The following is a 21093-nucleotide window of genomic DNA, read 5'->3' on the forward strand; positions in this document are numbered from 1 at the left end:
TGGAATAGCTCCAGGATGAGCTGGTGGCCATCCAGTGGGAGAAGATAGTGGTAAAACACATCAGCTTTGTAATCCATGGGCTGCCTGCAACCCTCCAATGGAAAACTGGCAAAAATCCCAACAGCATCCTCCACCCTTAGTGCTGCTGGAGTCTGAGGATGGGTTCGTATCCTGGGCTCTGAACCCCTGCTGAGGATGTCTGGGAAAGGCAAAACACAATCTTTGATCAGGAGGGCTGGTGGGACACACCAAGGCCTCCTGAACCACCTCACACCAGATCTACCCTGGACTGCTGGGGGTTTGACCCCTGCTCTGAGAGCAGGCTGTGCCTCAGGAGCTGCCTGTGTATTTCTGGTCAGCACAAACTGCCTCCCCAACGTGCAAGCATCCATTTAGTTCATCCACTACAAGATGCAGTTGCCAATATTCCCATTTTTAACCAGGTTTGGCTCCAAGCAAGTCTCCAGCCTATGCAGGCAGCAGCTCACAGCCCTCAGGCACAGCAAAAGCTGCACAGGGCCATTGACTGTTTCCAGCTTGTCCTACTTCCCATCAAATCAGGACATTCACTGGACCTGTTTCTGTCCCACCAAGACTCCTGTGGAGAGGAACAAGTCCCTAGAAAGTAAACTTAAATATCCATGAAATTTTGTATTTATTACTTAGCTCATTAATTTTTGCTGAAATAAAAAGCCCTCGTGATGTTTTATTCATGGTGATTTGCTCCTTGATTCCAAGTCACTTTGGCTCCCTGTGAGAGGAGTCAAAGGGGCTCCTGTGCAGCTCCATGGCCCACACACAGCTCCCTCTGGGTGTGAGACATAATCCAACATTATCCCCCAACACTTGCCTTGGGTCCTGCTCCTGTGAGATAAGCCAAGTGCTGCTTACTGTGTTGTATGATCCCCATCAATAAAATATCACACAGCTGCCCTCCTGTGTCTCTGAATCCTGAAAATGGACTGGAGAGACCTGACTGCGTGGTCCTGACTGTTAACAAAGTCATCAGGAAAAATCCTGCTCGCTCACAGATGTGTTTTAGAGCAGAGCTCATGGTACATGACAGAAAAGCAGGTGCCAGCCTCAAACATGTTTAAAAAACATTAAAGAAAATCACACAGGCTATAAAGCATTTCACACTGTGTAAAAAAATGTATTTCCCATCAATATTTTAAGCTCTCCTATCATTGCCTCTATTTGAAAAAGCAAACATTAAATTATTCACCACTCTGCCTGATTTTATAAACTCCATTCCCCTGTACGTGGGTTTTCTCCTGTTGATTAACCTGAGTATCAGCAGAACAGGCATAAAACTACAGCAGAACAGGCATAAAACTACATGTGGCACCGTGTCCTTCCCCAGAACAACTCACTGCACCCAACAGCTGCACTTGGGCACCTGCTTGTGCCAGATAGAGCCACCTCTCTTCTCCCTCACCAGTTACTAACATCCCAACCCTGAACATGCCTCAGATATCTCCATTCCAAAGCAGAGAAGCTGCCTCACCATCAGCATGCAGCCCTTTCAGGACAAAGACCCCAGGAGCTCAGACTTTTGCCCAGAGCTGGCTCATCCTGCAGCCCCACTGCCCCACAGTGACTGAGTCAGCCCTGAGCACACACAGGCAAATCTGCTTTGGAGGACCAAATCCAGCTCAACCCCCTTCTCCAGCCTCAGGAAGGAGGATGCATTCTGGCACTGGTTGCATTATTAATCAGCAGCAGATTTAAAAGCTCTTTAAGGCAGGAGCCTTGTATTCCTGCCGGGAATACAAATGACAGTGGCCTGGAGTGCACATTTACATGGCTAATGCAGCTTCACTCCTGCAGGCAAACAGTTCCCCTCACTCCTCCAACACTTTTATTTAGTCTCATGCTGGGGACAGATTAGAAAAAACACAGTATTAATTTTGCCACCTGCAGACTAAATTGCATCTCTTCTTTTGGCTGCAATTACAAGGAGCGATGGACAATTCCCTCTGGTGACTGCTGGAGGGGAAGGACAGCACGGAGCTGGATTAGAGGAGCAGGATCTGACAGCTAAATAAGGTCTTGTTTCTTGTTTAATTTTTCCTCAGAACCTGCTTATCAGCAGACAGAGCTCCCCTGCTGCTGTGAACGACTCTGAGAGCACAGCATGACAGCCAGCACTGCCCAGGCATCCCTGGAGTCTCCCTCCTCCTGACCTCTGGCCCCATCCAGCACCTCTGTGGTGGGCTCCAGTGACAAGGGGCTGCAGAGTCAGGACTCCAAGGAACCTTGTGCTCCAAGGAGCAGCTCCCCACGCTGTCCCTGCCAGCTGTGGCTCCGTGTCCTGCCCACGCAGGGTCCCCTCCTCGCAGTGGGGTCTGACAGAAAAACTCAGGACACAACTTCTCCCCAATTCTCCCCTTCTTTGCTGGTAGGAATGGGTTAACCATCACTGTCACCCCTTGCCAGTGGTGCAAAGGCAAGAGGAACCAGGGCAGGGCAGCCCCAGCAATAAAAACTGTCAGTGTTCCAAGAAACTCCTGAGCCTCAGCTGCTTGGGTAATTCCCAGCCACCACCTGCATCTGGAGACTTGACAGATAAACAAGAAACATTGATTTTTAATAGATTACAGGATTAATTATCCACATTCTTGATGTGCATTTCATTTCCCTCAGGAGTACACGGCATCGAGCAAGGGGCTGAGATTTCCCCCTTCCCCAGGGGAAAAGCTGTTCTGACCAGCCAAGGTGTTGGGAAGGACGAAAGTTTGGCAAGAGAGTCTCACAGATATGTGTGCTTAGCAGAAAGATTTTTGAATATAGAATTTGAAGAAGGAATAGAAATGAAAGCAAGTTTTGATATTGAAGAAAAGAATTGCTGAGCCAGTCTTACTGGATAACCAAGGAGGCAAAGGGTGTGTTAGTTAGAAGGGGGTTTATGGCTTAAGGCAAAGGATAAACCCATCCCAAACAAGAAGATGTTTTTACCAAGCAGAAAGAGAGCACAGGCAAACAAGTCAGCAAAGTTGCAAGCAGAAAAAAGGTCTCAGAATTTTCCACTGCAAGAAAACTGAAAACCAACTTCTAGCTTAAACTGTAATGTACTGACTTTTAGTGATTGGAGAACAGCAACATGAATATGGTAATTACAGTAGTTATGATAGGCTATAGATAAAAGTTAAGGTATAGATTGGTTCTGCTGTATTAAGATGCTCAGCAAAGAAAAGTATAAAATGCATTGTAACCAAAATAAAAGTATATAATGCAATGTAACCAAAACTCTGTGCCCCTGGCCTGAGCTCAGGAGGCAGAAGACCTTCCCAGAGCTAAATCCATCCTTGAACAGCAAAGATCCTAATGAGGAGTGACACCTCAGCTGAGGAGCAGTCTGCAGCACAGCATCCCCCAATGGAGCCACAGGGATTATGGCACAAGGGAAGAGAAAGCAGCAATGTGCACAAAAAAGCATTTGATCAAGTGGTGGGAAAATTATTTCTAACAAGATCAAAGTTTAATCTCTTCAGATGAAATTGTTGGCCGCTTCCTGCCAAGAGGTACCTGAGGATCATCTGTCTCCATTAAGTGTGGCTTGGGAAAGGGTTTTCATGCAAATTAATAATGTAACTGCAGAGGAATGGACAAGGACACGACAAGCCAGAGCTGACTGTCCTTCAGCAGAGCCAACAGCACAGGAGGGACCTGACTGTCCTTTGGCACAGCCAACAGCTGAGGAGGGACTCCTGAGCCAACCCCTCTGGTCAGGGGCCTGTGCACAGGCACGGGCACTCACTTCCCCTTACCTGAGGGAACAGAAATGCCAAACTGGAAATGGAAGGGGACAGTTACAGTAAGAACTGTGTCACAGACCAGCGCAGGATAGAGAGAGGAAATCAATTTTTTTTGTTTCTGAAGGATAGCCAACATTTGAATTATCTGTTTTAAGAAGGGGTTTTTGATGAATGGGCTGGAAATGCTGCTTCATCAAAGGGGGTTTTATGATTTATAAATTCAAACTGCAGCCAGATCTCAGAGCAGACTTGTCCCTTCACAGCTCAGGCTGTCACCAGGCTCACTCCTTGTGTAGGAGCTTTGGGGGGTAGGACAGTGGGGATGGACAGAGACCAGACATCTCTGCAGCCAGGGCTGGGAACTTGTGGTTCATTGCAAAGGGCCTGGGTGCAGGGCCCTGCTGGGAGCTGCCAGCCACAGCTCAGAGCAGGCTGAGAGAGGAGAGGGGGAGAGAGGATGAGAGAGTGAGGTTGCCATTACAATACCATAAATCTTCTTCTGTGCTGAATATTCTGATTCTCACTAACCAATCTAGTCCAAGATACAAATCCTACAGCATTTACATACAGCCTATAAGAATCATTACATTCCCACACTGGGTTACATTTTAAACCCTAAAAACTCCTCTTTGGGCCCCTTCTGCCAAGCCAGCAGGGTCTGCTCTGAGCCTTGGGCCTGTCTGCAAGCAGAGGGTGTTGTTCCATCAAAAGGGGATCACCTTCAGCTGGCCATGCCATTGTTTTCCAGTTGTTCAGTAACTGAGGGATCTCAAAGCTTGCTTTCACTTCAATCTCACTTAGAGTTTCCATATTCTCAAAATCTTTTGCCAGGCAATCACATTTATAAGGCTTTCCTGTTTCATCTTCCCCAACAACACCGTGCCTCCCAGAGAAGTGTCAGACACGACACGCCACAGCAAAGCAGCCCCAGGGGGGACAAAGCAGGGAGCTGTCCCCACGTGTGTCACCTACCTGTGTGCCCCGTGGACACGTTGACCTCAGCATACTGCTGGCCTCCCAGCGGGCTGACGGCCGAGACGCCGTTTAGCGCCAGCACTCGGATGGTGTAGGTGACGTGGGGCAGCAGGTTCAGCAGGGTGGCCGTGCGCTCCACCAGCCCCGTCTGCTGCGGCACGAAGCCCACGCTGGTGCCACACTGCTGGCAGTGCCCTGGCGGCCCCGTGGGGCAGCGGGCACACCACAGGCTGTAGGTGAGGTCGCTGCGGCCGCCCGCGTCGGCCGGGGCGCTCCAGTGCAGCACCAGGGAGGACTGGCGCAGGCTGTACACCAGGTTCCTGGGGGCTGAGGGGGGGCCTGCAAGGAAAAGAGGGTCAGTGCACAGGTGTTGGGGTAAACGTGGAGGGATGTGCTCCCTGCTGGTGGAGTGATTAAATTATTCTTTGCTTAAAAAAGGGAAAAGTCCAGAAGTTTCTCTCGCAGTTTGGACCTTTGGGACTTCACCTCAGACCTGGGGCTGTCCAACTGGGCAGAGGCCAAGAGCTCCCACTTAGTTAATTCACTAGAAAATGAAAAGAACAAAGGAAATAATTGCTTTTGTGGGGTGTTTTAGCAGGAGCAAGAACCTCTGACTCCTGGCTCATTTTTTCTCTGTAAGAGCTTTATTATCTTGCTTTTTATTAAACCTTTTTCTGTTTCCAACACTGCCTCAGAAGCCATCCTCCTAATTTTATGCCATTCAGGGTAGCTGAGCTGTCTCAGGTGGGATGGGTTTCTCTGAGAGCTCATAAGACCTGGCTCAAACAATCACAAACCTGTAGGTTCTCTCTGGGAGCAGCAGAGCAGGCACTGGGGGCAGAGCACAGGGGCACAGTCCTGGACAGCCACAGGCAGGGGTGGCACAAGGGGACACAGATGTCCTGGACAGCCACAGTCAGGGGTAGCACGAGGGGACAGGAGGTATTGGTGGCATGTGGGACAGAGGATGCCAGCTGCAGGGATGTGTGTGCACCACCAGCCACAGCTCACAATGAGGGACACCTGTCTGGTCCCAGCACCTCCCTGAGCAGCACCAGCCCTGGGAGCCCACTCCTGGTCAGACACTGCCCAGCCATGCTCAGCAGACATGGAGGGTTCCTCATCCCTGTGCTGCCAGCTGGACAGCATCCATCACCAGAGCAGCTGGAGTCCAGGCCAATTAACTGGAGGCCATTTAATTAAAACCTGTGAATTAAAGTGACTAAATGACAGTGCCCCAGTTTATCAGGGAGTCTGTGAGCCTGACTGCACATCTGCCTCACCAGTCTGGGTTGTAGGGACAGCCCCTCCATCCCCTCCATCCCCTGCATCCCCTCCCCAGTGCTGCGTCACCCCAGCACAGACCCCGGGGTGAGCACACAGAGCAGGCAGGCCCAGCCCTGGGCACTGCAGGACAGACAGGGTGCCTGGGCAGACAGACAGACAGACAGAGTGCCTGGGCAGACAGACAGAGACGTACGTGTGCAGGAGGCAGATGGTGGGTCTGAAGGAGACCTGGAGTAATTTGTCTGGCACAAACAGAAGGTGGAGGCTTCCTCATGTGTGAAGCTGTGCTCAGGGCATGGAGAACACAGAGGGAGACGGAGGGAGAGCTTGTAAAACCCTGGAAGGCAAGCTGAAAGAGAGAGAGGCTGTTAAGGGGACAGCCACACAAATTGGGACATGTCTGCTGACTGCATTTCCCTGTTTCCTGGAGCCTCCTTTGCTGCCCCTGGCCAGCAGACACCACCCTCTAAGCTGCTCTCCCTGAGCACCTGCGTGATCCTGGCACCAAGAAAGAAAGATGTCCCTGGGTTTTACCCATTTGGGTTGTGTAGCTCTGCACTGACTTTCACAGTAAATGTCATTCCCTATCTAGGGTGCTGGATAAACCAGGAAAAAATAGCAAATGTTAAAATTACTCCCAAAATTTCCAGTTCCCTCTTTAGAGTTGAGAAACCAAATCAAAACTTGTGGTGTATTCATAGAATGGAGACACAGTGTGCTTTTTCCTTTAGTTAGGCAGCACTGACCACCACAGAGGGCAGAAACATCACTGCATCAGACAGGAAAATCAATCCTGTTTACAAACATGATGGGATCCAAGCACTAAACCCAGACCCCATCCCTCAGATGTGCCTGTCACACAAATCTGACATCTCATGGCAGGAAACTGAACATTTCCAATTAGAAGTGTCTTTCAGAATAGTCCACCCTGTTTTCTAACAGCCAGAAGTAAGTTTACAGAAGTGCCTGACATTAATAATGCCACAAAATGCCCCAATTTGCATGTCCCAGGAGCAGGCACCACAACCCCATGTGAGTGCGTCCCACGAGGAGCCATGGGCTTTACTTGCTAATTTTTTTTCCTTGGCTGTCCAAAACTTGCCCTTGAAAAGAACAAAAGTGCCCAGCACATGTGATGCATCATGTGTGTGTCTCTGTTTCTTTTTTCAGACAAACTCCCACCCTCTTCCACCTCATCCTACGAGTGTTTTTCTTGGTCTCCAGCTGGTTTAGGTGTCCCTGTCATTTCACAGTGCTTATTTCTGCAGTGGGTATGTGACAGCTCTTGAGGGGATCAGGTCATCAATTTATAGAATGAAATTCTCTTTTTTTGTACACTGCTTTCTATCCTATTCCTGGTCCTCTGGTGCTACCACAACTAAATTATTAAACAATAAAATTCAATAATTCATTGTCCCAGAGCCAAAGAGAAGCAGTCAGATGGGTCAGATGGATCAGCTGCCTCTCTCCAGCTCCACCACTGCTGACCACAGGAGCTCCTCAAGCAGGGAGGATCACACTTATGATCCTGTCACTGCCAGGGAGAGCACATTCCCCTCTGTAACACTGCCTGCACACTGCCAAACCAGCAGCACTCATTTGTGAGGCAGCTTGGCTAATTACCCAGCATGAAGCAACCTTAGGAAAGGCTTCTCTTAGCACCTCATCTGACACAGCTCCTCAGGCAGGAGCGGGTGTTTTTGGAGAGAGCAGCATCCTCTCTCATTGCCAGCCTGTGCCATGGGGAAAGCAGGGGTAACTGAGGATGCAGACCTAGAAAATGCAAGGTTTCCTACTCCAGTGGCACAGGACAGCTTTCCATTTCCCTTCCCAGTGAAGTCCTACCAGCAGCAGTGCTGTGTGTGCCAGCATGAATTAATAACAGCTGCAGCCTCACTCAAAATGCCTATACAGGCATTTATAATTAACACTACAACTCGGTTGTCTTCCAAAATCAATTCCTTTCCAGTTTTGGTCGTGGGATTGTATTTGACAAAGTTCATCTGCTTTAATGTGTGTTCATTTTCTCTGTTGAAGCAGACATTCATAAAAATGCTCTTTAGGAAAGCCACAGCTGGGGAAACGGGCAGCCAGCACTGGGGGTGCCACAGCAAAAACCAGGACAGCACCACAGGCAGCTTGACAGCCCCAGTCCCTCCCAGCAAGGGGCAGACTGGGAGCACTGGGTCCCTCCAGCCCTTCCTGAGCAGCACTCAAACCTGCAATCCCACCTCTGTCACCCAAATTCCCAATGCATCTCTCCCAGCAGCTCCTGCTGACCCCTCACCGGGCCAGGCTGGCACAGCCCTACTCCATCTATCTAAATCCCATTACCAAGTCACTGTTTATTATGTTCCAAACGTTTCATCAGTGCTTCAGAGGCAAAGTGCCTCAGGCCAGCAGAGTGGGAAGGAGGGGACAGCAGCCCCAGGGAGGGACAGATGCTGCCAGCAGTGCCCATGGACAAGGACACCCTGCCCAAACCAGCCAGGGCACCAAATCATTGACAGAACAGAGCTTCAGTGCTGCACTGAGGTGGCCAAAGAGCCTTGCTGAAAACATCCTTGGGTGGCAGAGAGGCTCCTGCCCCTCCACGCTGAGTTTGAGGTCTCATCCTGCCTTGCTGAACCAGCTGTGATCAATACTGCAGGCAGAGAGGAAGGACAGCACTCATGTCCAGTCTCTGTGCCTCTGTGAGAGGGACAAAGTCAGCATGAGGAGCAATCAATGCAAGCACTGAGTCAGGCTCTTCTCACCTTGCTTCCATGTCTGCCAGGATGGGAATGTTGGGCTGTACCACCCCAGAGAATCCAAGAGCACCTTGCCTTCCACACAGTTTGGAGGTTTTTAATAACTGGTTTTAAACAAGCAGCCTATGGTCCAACACATTGCCAGCAATTCTGACACCTCTAGACAATGCTACTCTGTAATTTTTGTCCTTCTTAAATAATTTGTGGAGTACTAAAACGAAAACCCGAGTCCAAGGGCAAGATCCTTGTGCATCCCCAACTACGAACTCTTAACAGCAGAAATTAAATTTAGTGATTTAGCCCAGAAGAAAGACAGTCTGGAAATATCTACCAGAGTGCAATTGATGAATCCAGCCAGGACTGACAGAACCTCATTGCTATTTATGCCAGAATGTTCCTCAAGGACACACTGAAGCAGGCACATCCGCTGAGCCAAGTGCAATTCACTGCTGTGTTCTCAGCTCCCTAATGCAGGCACCAAGCAGCTCCTGGTGAAGGACTGGCTGACCAGTCAGACAGACAGAAGGACAGCCTCTGCAGCACCCTGCTGAGCCCTTCAGCTCACACAAACCCCCTCAGCTGTGGGCAAGACACGTCCCCTCTGGATTTCAACAGCCCATCCAACACGTTCATCCAGCAGCCAGATATCCATGACCTTAACCTCACAGGAATCCTGCAAACAACTTGTGATGCTTGTAATTGTCAGAGCAGCTTGCTCCGAAATTAAATGTCATGGAGCGATTTGTGTGTGGATCTGTCACGACTTCCAAAGGCAGAATTATTTCAGACACACTGTGAGCAGCAAGGGAACGTGCAATCCCAAATGATGAGCACCTCCAAAGCTGGACATTACTGCAGCGAGACTCATTTTGCTGCTCCATGTGCGTGGCTGGTGGGCAGCAGCACCCAACACCCAGCTGATCTCACCTCATAACCTCCCCTCAATGTGCCCAGCTCCAGAATTCCTCTGGAATTTCCTCTGGAATTTCCTCCAGTTCCACACAGCTGCAAGCACAGGGCCTGACTGTGGGATGCCTGTGGCTGCATCTGTGATGAAAGCAAAACCTGGTGCTCTGTGCAACTTGCAGAGCCCCAGGAGGAAAAATAAATGTATGCATAATCCTCCAGCATCAGTCAGCAGATAAAGAACACTCCAGGAGCACTTACAGGTTTGTAAGCTAATGTATAAAAGATGAAACAAATCAAAAGCTCCAAGTGCTGTACATTTGGATCCATCTTTTTTCTATTTAAACAGAAAAGCAGACCTCAGGCTTCAGGAGGTATCTTTGCAGCAAATGACAAAATATTGTCATTTATTGTTTTAAATTTCTCTAACTTTCAATTGAATTATTTCTTTTCCACTTAAGGACACTCCAGTGACACAATGCTGTGGTGGGACATATCCAATGGACAGAAGAGCATCTGATTCACCCCACATCCCACTCCTACCCTAAACCTCTCCTTTCTCCCTAAGAGAAATACAAATAAATCTTCTTTGTGTCTTGTCCATAGCAGGCTGAATTCAACATGCTGCTCAAAAATCCACCCAGTGATGCAGACAAGGAAGGGGAATTTCTGTTATTCTCCATTTCAAACAGCACCTGTGGACAAGGCTGTCCCTGAAGCCACCTCCTGTGTGAGGTTTTAAAGAGATGAGCAACCCTCATCTCTTTAAAAAGGTCACTTAAAAATCCTGACAAAGCACTAGAAACTATTCCAACTCTAAAACTGTTTCCAGTGATGTCATTCCCATGTAGCCAAGGGACAGGGACACTAATTAGACCATCTTTGACCAGACCAAGCAGGGCTCCAGGTGCTGGTGAGGGCAGCAGAGCATGGGACACAGCAGCAGGGCAGAGCTGGCTCCTGCCAGGGCTGTCAGAAATGGAGGAAAATGAATTGAGGAGGAAACTTTGCCAGAGCACAAATTTACTGTTTCTGTCAAAGAAGAGTGGCTGGCAGCTATTTTTGGTAACTGGGCTCCATCATATTAATGCAATGTCTGGTTTTAAGTTGTCTTATTTGCAGCAAAGCTGGCTGGTAAATATTAACCTTGAGCTTTGTTGAAATTCTCCTTGCAGATATTACTAGGGATTGGATAGAAGAGAGGAAGCAGAAGGAGACAAATTTGAATGAAAATGTCAGGCAGATCCCCCACATCAGGGTTTCATTTACACAAAAACTATTGCTACACACCACAAAACAACCAGCACAAAGGGGCTACAGCTCACACCTGACAAAATTAATGGCAGAAAGACATCAAAGCTGAGGAGGCAAGTGAAAACAAAACAGGGGTGGGCAAGGGATCACCCACAGAGCACAGGGCTGCCCAGTTGCCTGCTGTGCATCTTCTGGGAATGGGTTTTATGCTCAGAGGAAGCACAGGGCAGCACTGGCTACAGAGATACATCAGACAAGACAAGTCTGAGTGCATTTTCAGTGACAAACTCTCCTCTTCTTCGTGGGTAGATGTTAAACAGACACTAAAGTTGTGCAGTGCCACCCCAGAGATGGCTGCACTCCACCAAACAGAAAAACAATTCATCAGAAACATGCAAACTTGTCAGGAGTGCTGGAGCAGTGCTGCAGGACAGGATGGATGGACATGGAAAGACTCAGCTTTCCTGCAGCCAGAATTAGCAGTCAGAAATCCTATTGTCCTTTTTGTCATCTCTCCTAATTTCAGAGTGAGGACACAAACCTTCTCTTGGTACAGGATGCTTTCAGTAATTCAATCAGGGTTACAGGGACACCAGCTCTGCCACCAAGGTTAAACACCTGCACCAGTTCATCTCCTGCTTCCTCCACTGCTGCCACCACCACGGTCCTGCTGCCACCACCACGGTCCTGCTGCCACCACCTTGGCCCCCATGCCACCCCACAGGCACCAGCAAAGCCCCCACCACCCCCACTCCACCACCCAGACCTCTCAGACCCACAAAAGCTGCAACAGAGACTGTGGCCAAGAAGTTTCACAGGCCAGCAGGATTCACACCCTCTGAGCCCTCCAAAGCCTGCACAGGATCACAGTGGTGGAGCCAGGTGTGTTTTGCCATCACCTGGCTGGTTTAGCACCCCCAAAGTCCCAAAGCATCCACCTGCCTCCAGCTCAAGGGCTTTTGTCCTCATTGAAGAATTTCCACAGCCCTGGCAGCTTTCATCAGGAATCTTTTAAAGCTATTCACTTAGCACTATGCTAATGCAGGGCTGCAAACAAACCCAAAACTTTCAACCCTTAACAACTATTTTCTGATATTTGACCAGACATCAGACGCTGCTCCACAGAGAATGACTAATGACCTGCTTTCTGTGAGAGGGGAGAGAAACTTAATTATGTCCATTAAATTACTTCAAATATTTTTCCTCAGAGAATATGAATTATTTAAACTCAACACAGAGAAACCTGAAACATTAGCAAAAGCCTTCTGGGACTCACTATGTAAATCCCCACTCCAAACAGATGTGGAAAGCATGGCAAGCTGCCATGCAGCCACTGAAGCAATCAACAGCACTGAGATTTCAATTTGATAGCTTTAATAAGGTCTTCTTAAGGAGAAGCCACTGCCCAGAGCTCTGGGAAGGGCATCCCACCACCTGGAGGGAGGCAGAAGCTCCAGCACAATGAGAAGCCTGGAGGTGCTCCTGAAGGGCACAAAGCTCAATCTCCTACTGCACCTCCTGCCTCCAGTGTGGGGAACTCCACCTGCCTGGGGCTTATTTAGCTGTTTTCCTCTCAGTCTCTTTTTGAGGTGAAAAGGGAGACATCCAAAGTATCATCTGGACAGCAAAGGGTCTTTTCAGATGTGTTTTACTGAAGAATTCACCTCCTCTCCCAGGTCCCAGCTGGCAAGAAGGTGCCCAGGGGTGGCACTAGCCCAGCAACTCTCTCCACTCAGAGGCTGCACACCCTGAGGAAGAGTATGGCAGCCAGCATCCCACACCTGGCTCTCACTTGCCTTTGAAAGAGAGGTGGAAGTGGTCACAGCCCCAGGTTCATTAGTGGGATGCCTTGTTAAGGCAGAGGGTGCATCCATTTTTGCAGCTGCCCTTAAACACAACCTTGCGAGCTGTAAAGTCACCAAATCATGAAACCGTGTCCAAAGCGTATCAATAGGGATATTAATGTTCTAGAGTAATTTTAACATTACAGACAAAGCTGTGGGAAATGCCCGACAGCATCCAGAGCACTGACACGTCTGCCCAAGCAGCACCATGCTGCAGAGCAGCCCCATGCCCTCCAAACAAACCTCTGGTGCTTCACTGGGGAGCTGCCATCACCCAAACAAACATAATGCTGACAAAAGACAATTCCACTTATCCAAATATCCAATATCCAATATCCATTTATCCAAACTGTGCTCAGGCACCAGAGAGCTCTGGCAGCAGTCCTCAGCCCACCAAACCTGCCCTGACACATCTGCAGAGCAGCCCCATGCCCTCCAACTGCCACCCTCCAAACAAAGCTCTGGTGGTTCACAGGGGAGCTGCCATCACCCAAACAAACATATTGCTGAAAAAGACAATTCCACTTATCCAAATATCTAATATCCGCTTATCCAAACTGTGCTCAGGCACCAGAGAGCTCTGGCAGCAGTCCTCAGCCCACCAAACCCTCTCTGACACGTCTGCAGAGCAGCCCCATGCCCTCCAAACAAACCGCTGGTGCTACACTGGGGAGTTGCCATCACCCAAACAAACATATTGCTGCAAAAGACAATTCCACCTGTCCAAACTGTGCTCAGGCACCAGAGAGCTCCGGCAGCAGCATGGACTGACACAGACAAAAGCTGCCAGGACACCAATGGCCACTTTTACCTCTGCATGTCCCGTCCTTCTCCTCGAAGCCAGGGCTGCACATGCATTTCCCTATGGGCACCAGCCACTCGCCCTCTGCGCTGCAGTGCATCCGAGGGGGGTTATCCACATCCACTTCAGCATGGGCCACACACGTGCCCTGCACCTCCACCAGCGTCACAAAGGCCGTCTCTGCCACCGTGTCGGGGAACAGAGCCAAGTTCTGCACCGTGCTCAGACACTTCTTGTAGTAGACCCGCACGGAGACCAGCGCCACGCAGGCCCCCACGTCCTGGAAGCCCAGGTGGAAGCCTCTCTTGCTCAGGTGCCCAATCTCCCTGAGCTCAGTGTTGAGCTTCATCTTGCGCTCGCCCAGGTCTCCCTGCGTGAAGCTCTCGTCGGCAGCGATGGTGTCGATCTTGGTGTGCTTGCCCTCATGGACACTCCAGCCCAGGTCGGAGTCAGATTCCACGTAGTACAGGTTGAAAGTCTCCTTGCAGGTGCTCGTCACGCCAGGGATGCTGTTGCAGTCCCTCAGGGTGAACTTGAGCTCGATGAAGATCCTCTGGCCGTCACGCCGGGCGATCCAGCCCGTCTGCAGCCAGTTGTTCTGGTTGGGCTCCATCACGTTGCACACCTGGTACGTGCGGATGGGCTTGTAGGTCTCATCCACGCCGCTGATCTCTTCCCACTGGGGACAGAACACAAAGCTTGGCAGCTGGCCCAGCAGAGACACACCAACCAGCATAAATGTCACTGCCAACCCTCCCCACCATTATGCCGTAGGCACCAAACCCACCAGCTGCAGTAACCCTGCTCCTGGACCACCCAACACCTGAGCTCTCCACAGAGGCGCAAATGTGAAGATGGAACCAGAAAGGCAGCACTGGCAGCAGATCTTGGAAAACAAAGCTTGATTCTGGACACATCCTCTGCTGAGGAGCCAGAGCCTTCATCTCCCACACACTCCTCAGATTTTCTATCCCTGGGAAGGCGCTGTAGGCACTGGAAGTCCTTAGCCCACCAAACCCATCAGCTGCTCTTGGACCACCCAACACCTGAGCTCTCCACAGAGGTGCAAATGTGAAAATGCAACCAGAAAGGCAGCAGATCTTGGAAAACAAAGCTTGATTCTGGACACATCATCTGCTCAGGAGCCAGAGCCTTCATCTCCCACACACTCCTCAGATTTTCCACCCCTGGGAAGGTGCATCCACACAGTGTAATGCTGGATGGGGTTGGGCCACCCAGAGATATCCAAGATTTCCAAGAAATCCATCTCTAATCTGTCTCTAAGGACACCAGTCACACCAGCACATAAGGATGTTAAACACCTTCACAAACAGCAGCAGCTTCTCTGCCAGGAGAAGTTTTAGCTGCAACAGGACAAATCCTCCAATCCTGCAAGTGAAACAGGGCTTCCCCAAAGCTATCAGCAGAGATTCTGATCAGTGAAATGATGATTCAACCCTCACAGCCTGAATGACAACCTGGCAATTTCCCAAAGCAATTCTTTCTGGGAGTAAATTTATGCAAAACAGTCAAAACATATCCAGAACAGAGTTTCTTCTACAAACAAACAGCTGTGCCACACAGGTGACTCCAGACCTACCGCTCTTCCCTCTGAACGTTTTACTTCCATTTAGGAAAATGAACCCAAATCTGCAAGGAGCACAACTCCAAGCTCACTAAAAGTGGCTTTAGACCAACTCCAGCAGCAAAGCCAGGGGCTGATGAAACAGCTCCAAGTGACCTCCACAGCCACAGCCCTGCGATTCTAAGGGCTGGACTGACCCTTGGTGCTCGCACAAAGCCTGTGTTTATTGGCTTGTTTTAGTAGTGTAAAATCCCTTTTTTGTTTTAGTAGTGTAAAAGCCAAGGTATTTTCCAGCAGCCTCCTGCATCGGGGAAGGAACTCAACGAGGTTTGATTATTACTAATTGTAGGTCTTGCAGGTTCTTGCAAAGTTGAGTCAGGCTGAATGCCTGCAGGTTTTCCCCCCGATGTTTACTGGTTTTTGGCTTGTTTTAGTAGTGTAAAATCCCTTTTGAGGAGGGACCTCACTCCTTGCTCTGCTCCCAGGGGCTCCTGGCAGTGATCATGCCCAGCTACCCATCGACCTTGACTGAGGAGGTCCCGTGGCTGCCAGCCCCACCCCAGCTCCATGCAAGCAAAGCTCCCACAGGCAGGACTTCAAGTGCTGCTGAGCACCAAGAAGCTGGCAGAGCCTTCCACCCTCTCCAGGGGTGCAGAGGGACAGCCCCACCCCCGTGCTTACCCCGTTCGATGGGTGTGAGGTCCAGCCCAGCTCCGCCTGCGATTCCTTGGAGTCCAGCAGGACAACTGCAGGCAAGACAGAGCGTTAGGAAAACCACCGACACAGGAAATGCTGGTTAAAAAAATGCTGGTAAAACCCACCGTGTCCATGCATTGGGAAGCTCAGTGCCATGCTATGCCAGGTCTCCAGCAGCCATGGCATCACCGTGTGAGCACGAAGCTGTCACTGCACAGCCAGAACAAGCTCGCAGGTGCCTGATCAATGCCCTAAGGACTGTGCAACCCCAGGGACACGAGGGACAGCACTGCCACTGTACCATCACCTCAGACAGCACTGCCACTGTACCATGCCCACAGTGTGCGGATGCTGGACCCGAAAGGCACCAGCAGCTGCTTTGAAAGAGGGATTTCCCTGGCAAACGACGCCCTTCTCCCACAAAACAGCCAATTCTGTCTTTGACAGGAAGAGCTATCTCCCTCAGTTCACAGCTTCACGATCCTTCCACAGCCAGCAAACAGCCACAGCCCCGGAGCGGCGGGTTGAGCCTCAGGCTCAGACACCGGGAACGAGGGGCGCGGCGGCGCATCCCCGGCGGGCACATCCCTGACACCGCTCCGGGACGCTCCGGGAGGCTCTTCTCGCCTCCAGGACCAGCGGGCTCCGTCCGCGGCAGCGCAGTCCCCGCGAACACGGACCCCAGGGCTCGAACCGTGTCACGGCACTGGCAGCGCGCTGCCTCGTGCCTCCGGTGATCGCGGGGACCGGGACACCCCGGGCTGACCCGGTCACTCCACGAGGACCGTCCGTCCTCTCCCGCTCCTCCGGCAGATCCCGCGCCCCGGAGAGCGGCGGCACACCCGCCCCACAACCCGTCCGGCCATCCCCGGAGCGGCCCCAGCGCCGAGCCGAGCCGGCCGCTCCCGGTACCGCAACACGCAGCGCGACCCTCCGCGGGCAACCAAAGCCGGGGCCGATGCGCCGAGGGGACACGGCGGTGACGGAGCAGCGGGGACACGGCGCGGGAGAACCGGGAGGCGCCGGAGCACCGGGAGGCGCTGCCGCCACACCCGGCTCACCCTGCTCGGCGGCGGCGCGGGGCAGCACCGGCAGAGCGGCAGCAGCACCGGCGGCAGCAGCAGCGGCAGCAGCAGCGGCAGCACCGGCAGCAGCGGCAGCGGCAGCGCCGTCTCCATGGCGGCGAGACTCCGCGCCCCGCGCCGCCGCTGCGCGCCAACCGCCGCCGCCGGGGCGGGGCCTCGGCCCGCGCAGCCAATGGGCGGCAGGGGAGGGGCGAAAAGGGGCGGGGCCAGAACGGGCGGGCGGTGACTCCCGAGCCGGCTGAGGGAGGGCGGTCGCCGTGAGGGCTCGGCTCGGTCGCCGGGCTTGGGCTCGGTCACCGGGCGGGCTCCTGAGGGAACGCGCGGCCGTGCAGAGCTTTGTGCTGCTGGAGCTGCTCCCCTCACTGATGGCAGATGCTGCGGCCGCAATCAGCAGCGCTTTGCCCCCTCATGCCCTCAGGGCCCGGGAGAGCAGCGGGGCAGTCTCATCCCTGCCCGGGAATGTCGGTTTTGTCGAGCCCTCTGTCCTGCCTTTCTGTCTTGAAATTTTATTACCGGCTTCATGGCGAGGTCCTCCAAGCCCAGCAGCTGCTGTGAAAGCAAAAAATGCCCAGAGAGAAACGCCAGGAAAGGCAGCCCGGGCAGGGCGAGTCCTGCCTGACCCACACCCAGCACAATGCTGCGGCTGCCCGGGCTGGAGAGGCAATTCTTCAGTTCTTGGCTGCCAGGAGCACAACTCCAAGCTCACTGAAAGTGGCTTTAGACCAACTCCAGCAGCAAAGCCAGGGGCTGATGAAGCAAACATGACATGGCACAGCTCCCAGTGACCTCCCCAGCCCTGCGATTCTAAGGGCTTGACTGACCCTTGGTGCTGGTGCTGGTGTGAAAAGTACAGCCCAAAGCCTTAACGATCCAGTGTTTATTGGCTTGTTTTAGTAGTGTAAAATCCCTTTTTTGTTTTAGTAGTGTAAAAGCCAAGGTATTTTCCAGCAGCCTCCTGCATCGGGGAAGGAACTCAACGAGGTTTGATTATTACTAATTGTAGGTCTTGCAGGTTCTTGCAGAGTTGAGTCAGGCTGAATGCCTGCCAGTTTTCCCCTGATGGCGGATACTGTGATACCAAAGCAAACATTTATTCCTGTGGGATGTTCCTTTTGCTGTGATTATGTGTCAGATGTAAAATATTGCAGTATAAATTAAAAACATTGAGCCTCCACCCAGCACAGCCTGGCCAGGCTCTGGTAGCCCATGCCAAGCCCTGCTCACAGGAGCTGGTGCTCGGACCTCAGGCCAAGCCCAGCTGGACATTTGGAGCCAGAGGATATTTCCAGCTCTCCATTTCTCAATGTGGTCATTACCTTTCCTCTCTGTGTTAACTTCACTGGTGAGGAAATCCATTTATCAATGTTCTTCCCATCTAGGACAGCTCAGCGTGGATCAGTGCTTGGTGTGCTGCTGCACCAGCCCTGGAGCCCCTCCTGCCGTGCACCTGCAGCCCAGGAGCTCCTGGTGAGAGCAGGAACAGCCATGCAGGCTGGGGACACGTGTTCATACCATCAAAACCCTCCCTCCTTCATGTTACAGAGCAGGGAAGCAAAAGACAGGGTTTATTTATAATCTTCCTCAAGTGGAAACCAAAAGAAGTGACCCGTTATTACTGAAGATTTCTCAAGCCACCCAGGAAGAAAAGTGATATTTAGTTGTCGTTAAAGGCTCAGAACTGCATAACAATTTCATGCTATGTTAACTTCTAGGTTTTCTTTCGCATATAAATTTTTAAGGAGTAAAATAGAAAAACCCAGGCACTTGACCTTTAATCACAGTTATTTGTGTGATCACTCAAGTGTGGGAAAAAGCTAGTTTGTGCTTGAAAGATGCCCTTTAAAGGCAGATTGCTCTAATATGACACACAACTCTCACAGTGTAATATACAGGATCTGGCTTGCCTGCCTCCAGGCACAGCAGCTTCTTTTCAGTATTCACACACTGGGTCTTGCTGCTGGGACAGTGGAAGGTATCAATGTCATGAAGCAAATCAATCCAGACCCCTGGGACAGCTCCATTCACCACCAAGCTCCACAGGCATGCACACTTTCCTGTCACTGAGGAGCCAAGCAGGGAAGAGGATTTTGGAAGATTTTATGTTAGATATGTTTTACTAGAAGAAGGGTCTGTCGTGTTAAAAGCACACAGCTTATCCATTTATCTGAAATATTATTCCAAACACTTATAAAATCTTGGTAGTGGAACAGCCAGAGGTATTTTAATTAAGATTTTAAGCATCATGCTTTGGGAAAATGCTCTCATGAATTTTGCTTCAGCAGCAGCAGATGACAAAGCCATTGCTGGTGTGAAGAAAACAGAGAAACAGAGCAGCCTTTAATGGATTCTACTGGATTTCTTCACAAAGCCACACCAGGGACAGGACAGAGGGATGCTGTCCCTGGGATGGCACAGCCCACCAGCTCCTTGAGGGGCACAACAAGGGGCCAGTATCTACAGGTGAAGGAAGAGGAACCCCAGGTTGTCTGGTCATCTCTGTCACCATGATATTTTCTGAAAAATCCCTTTGCCAGGATTTCTTCTCCTGGGAAGCTGGGAAACTTCAGCTTCTCCCTGTTTTGCTGCTTTGGAATGCGATTTGAAGATTGTTTATCCAGCATGTGAATTGTTTTAACTTAATGGCCAATCACAGCCAGCTGTGTCAGACTCTCTGAGTCAGTCATGAGTTTTTATTATTCATTCTTGCTAAACCTTCTGATGTATCCTTTATCTTTCTTTAGTATAGTTTTAGTATAGCATGATATGATATGATATGATATGATATGATATGATATGATATGATTAATATAATAATCAGCCTTCTGAGAACATGGAGTCAGATTCTCATCTCTCACCTCGTCCTGGGGACCCTGACAAACACCACAATCTCTGCTGCTCACATCCAGCTCTGGGGCTGCTGCCCTTCCCCACTCCTGCCTGGAGCCTGCAGAGACAAGAGCAAAGGGAAAGCAAAGGCATCGGGTCAGCCAGGCTCCAGATTTTCAGGGGAACTTGTGCAAAGAGCAGGGCTAGCCCAGAAAATATGTAATTGGCCAAGCTGAGCTATTACCTGCTGTAAGTGGAGACAGAAAGATAGTTTTGACACCACGGTGAAAATAACCCTCCTGGAAAAAAAGAAAATCAATACAAACACCAAGGAAAGAGAATCAGAAACCAAGACCATCAATTCCTGAGATAAAGAGAGTTGAAAGTCTCAGTGGGAGGACAGCCAGATCTGTACTGAAAAACAAAACTTTACTTCTTTTGCTGACAAATTACTTTTTATGCTAAAGGACAAAGGAGCCATGAGGATGCAGCCCCAATGTACCACTGAAGGAGCAATCCTTGACAAAAGATGGGGCAGACAGAAAAGCTTTGCATGGAAGCTTTTGCACTTCTCCTTTCTCTTCCACACTTGCAAGTATTATTATACAATAAAAACAAAGGATTTCTGCACTTTTGTAGTGGTTTTGGCATGTCACACAAACACACTCCAGGACTTCTGCTGTGACAAGGGCAGAGCCAGAGCAGAGGAAGCAGCAGCAATACAGCACAAGTGTGCCTGGCATCATTCCCTGGAATATCCCACAAAGGAAAGTGGCTCAGACAATCAGGTCCCAGTGGCACCTCACCATTGTGCCACCCCCAGAGCTCAGACACTGCTTCCCTGGGGCACAGCATTCCATCACAGCCAGTGCTGGCCCAGCCCTGCTCATCCCCTCCTGCTAACGGGCAGAAATCACAGTGAAAATGGAAGTGAATGTAAAGCTTCCCTGTCACAGACATATTTTATGAAAAATCCTTTTGACAAGATTTTTCTCCTGAGAAGCTGAGAAGCCTCGGAAACAAAATGTAAACAATGGTTATCTGCTGCTGTGGAATGCAACAGGTGCATCTTCGATTGGTCTCATGTGGTTGTTTTTAATTAATGGCCAATCACAGTCCAGCTGTCTCAGACTCTCTGGCCAGTCACAAGATTTTATTATCATTCCTTTCTATTCCTTCCTATCCTTCTGAGGAAATCATTTTCTTCTATTCTTTAGTGTAGTTTTAATATATCATTTGCTTTTCATATAATATATATCATAAAATAATAAATCAAGCCTTCTGAAACATAAAGTCAAGATTCTCATCTCTTCCCTCGTCCTGAG

General features: G+C 50.5%; 1 protein-coding gene across 1 annotated transcript in view; it reads right to left on the bottom strand.

Annotated features, from left to right (window-relative positions):
* EPHA10 (EPH receptor A10) overlaps positions 1–15907 on the bottom strand; it is a 28683-nt gene extending 12776 nt beyond the window's left edge. The window contains exons 1-4 of the mRNA XM_030964495.1: positions 15843–15907; positions 13586–14255; positions 6214–6369; positions 4731–5072 (exon numbers count right to left, since the gene is read on the bottom strand). Coding sequence (XP_030820355.1) covers positions 4731–5072; positions 6214–6369; positions 13586–14189 — 1102 coding nt within the window. The 5' untranslated portion in view covers positions 14190–14255; positions 15843–15907. The remainder of the gene's footprint in view (positions 1–4730; positions 5073–6213; positions 6370–13585; positions 14256–15842) is intronic.
* Between the last annotated feature and the right edge of the window lie 5186 nt (positions 15908–21093).

Source organism: Camarhynchus parvulus, chromosome 23, assembly GCF_901933205.1.
Source record: "Camarhynchus parvulus chromosome 23, STF_HiC, whole genome shotgun sequence".
NCBI lineage: Eukaryota > Metazoa > Chordata > Aves > Passeriformes > Thraupidae > Camarhynchus > Camarhynchus parvulus.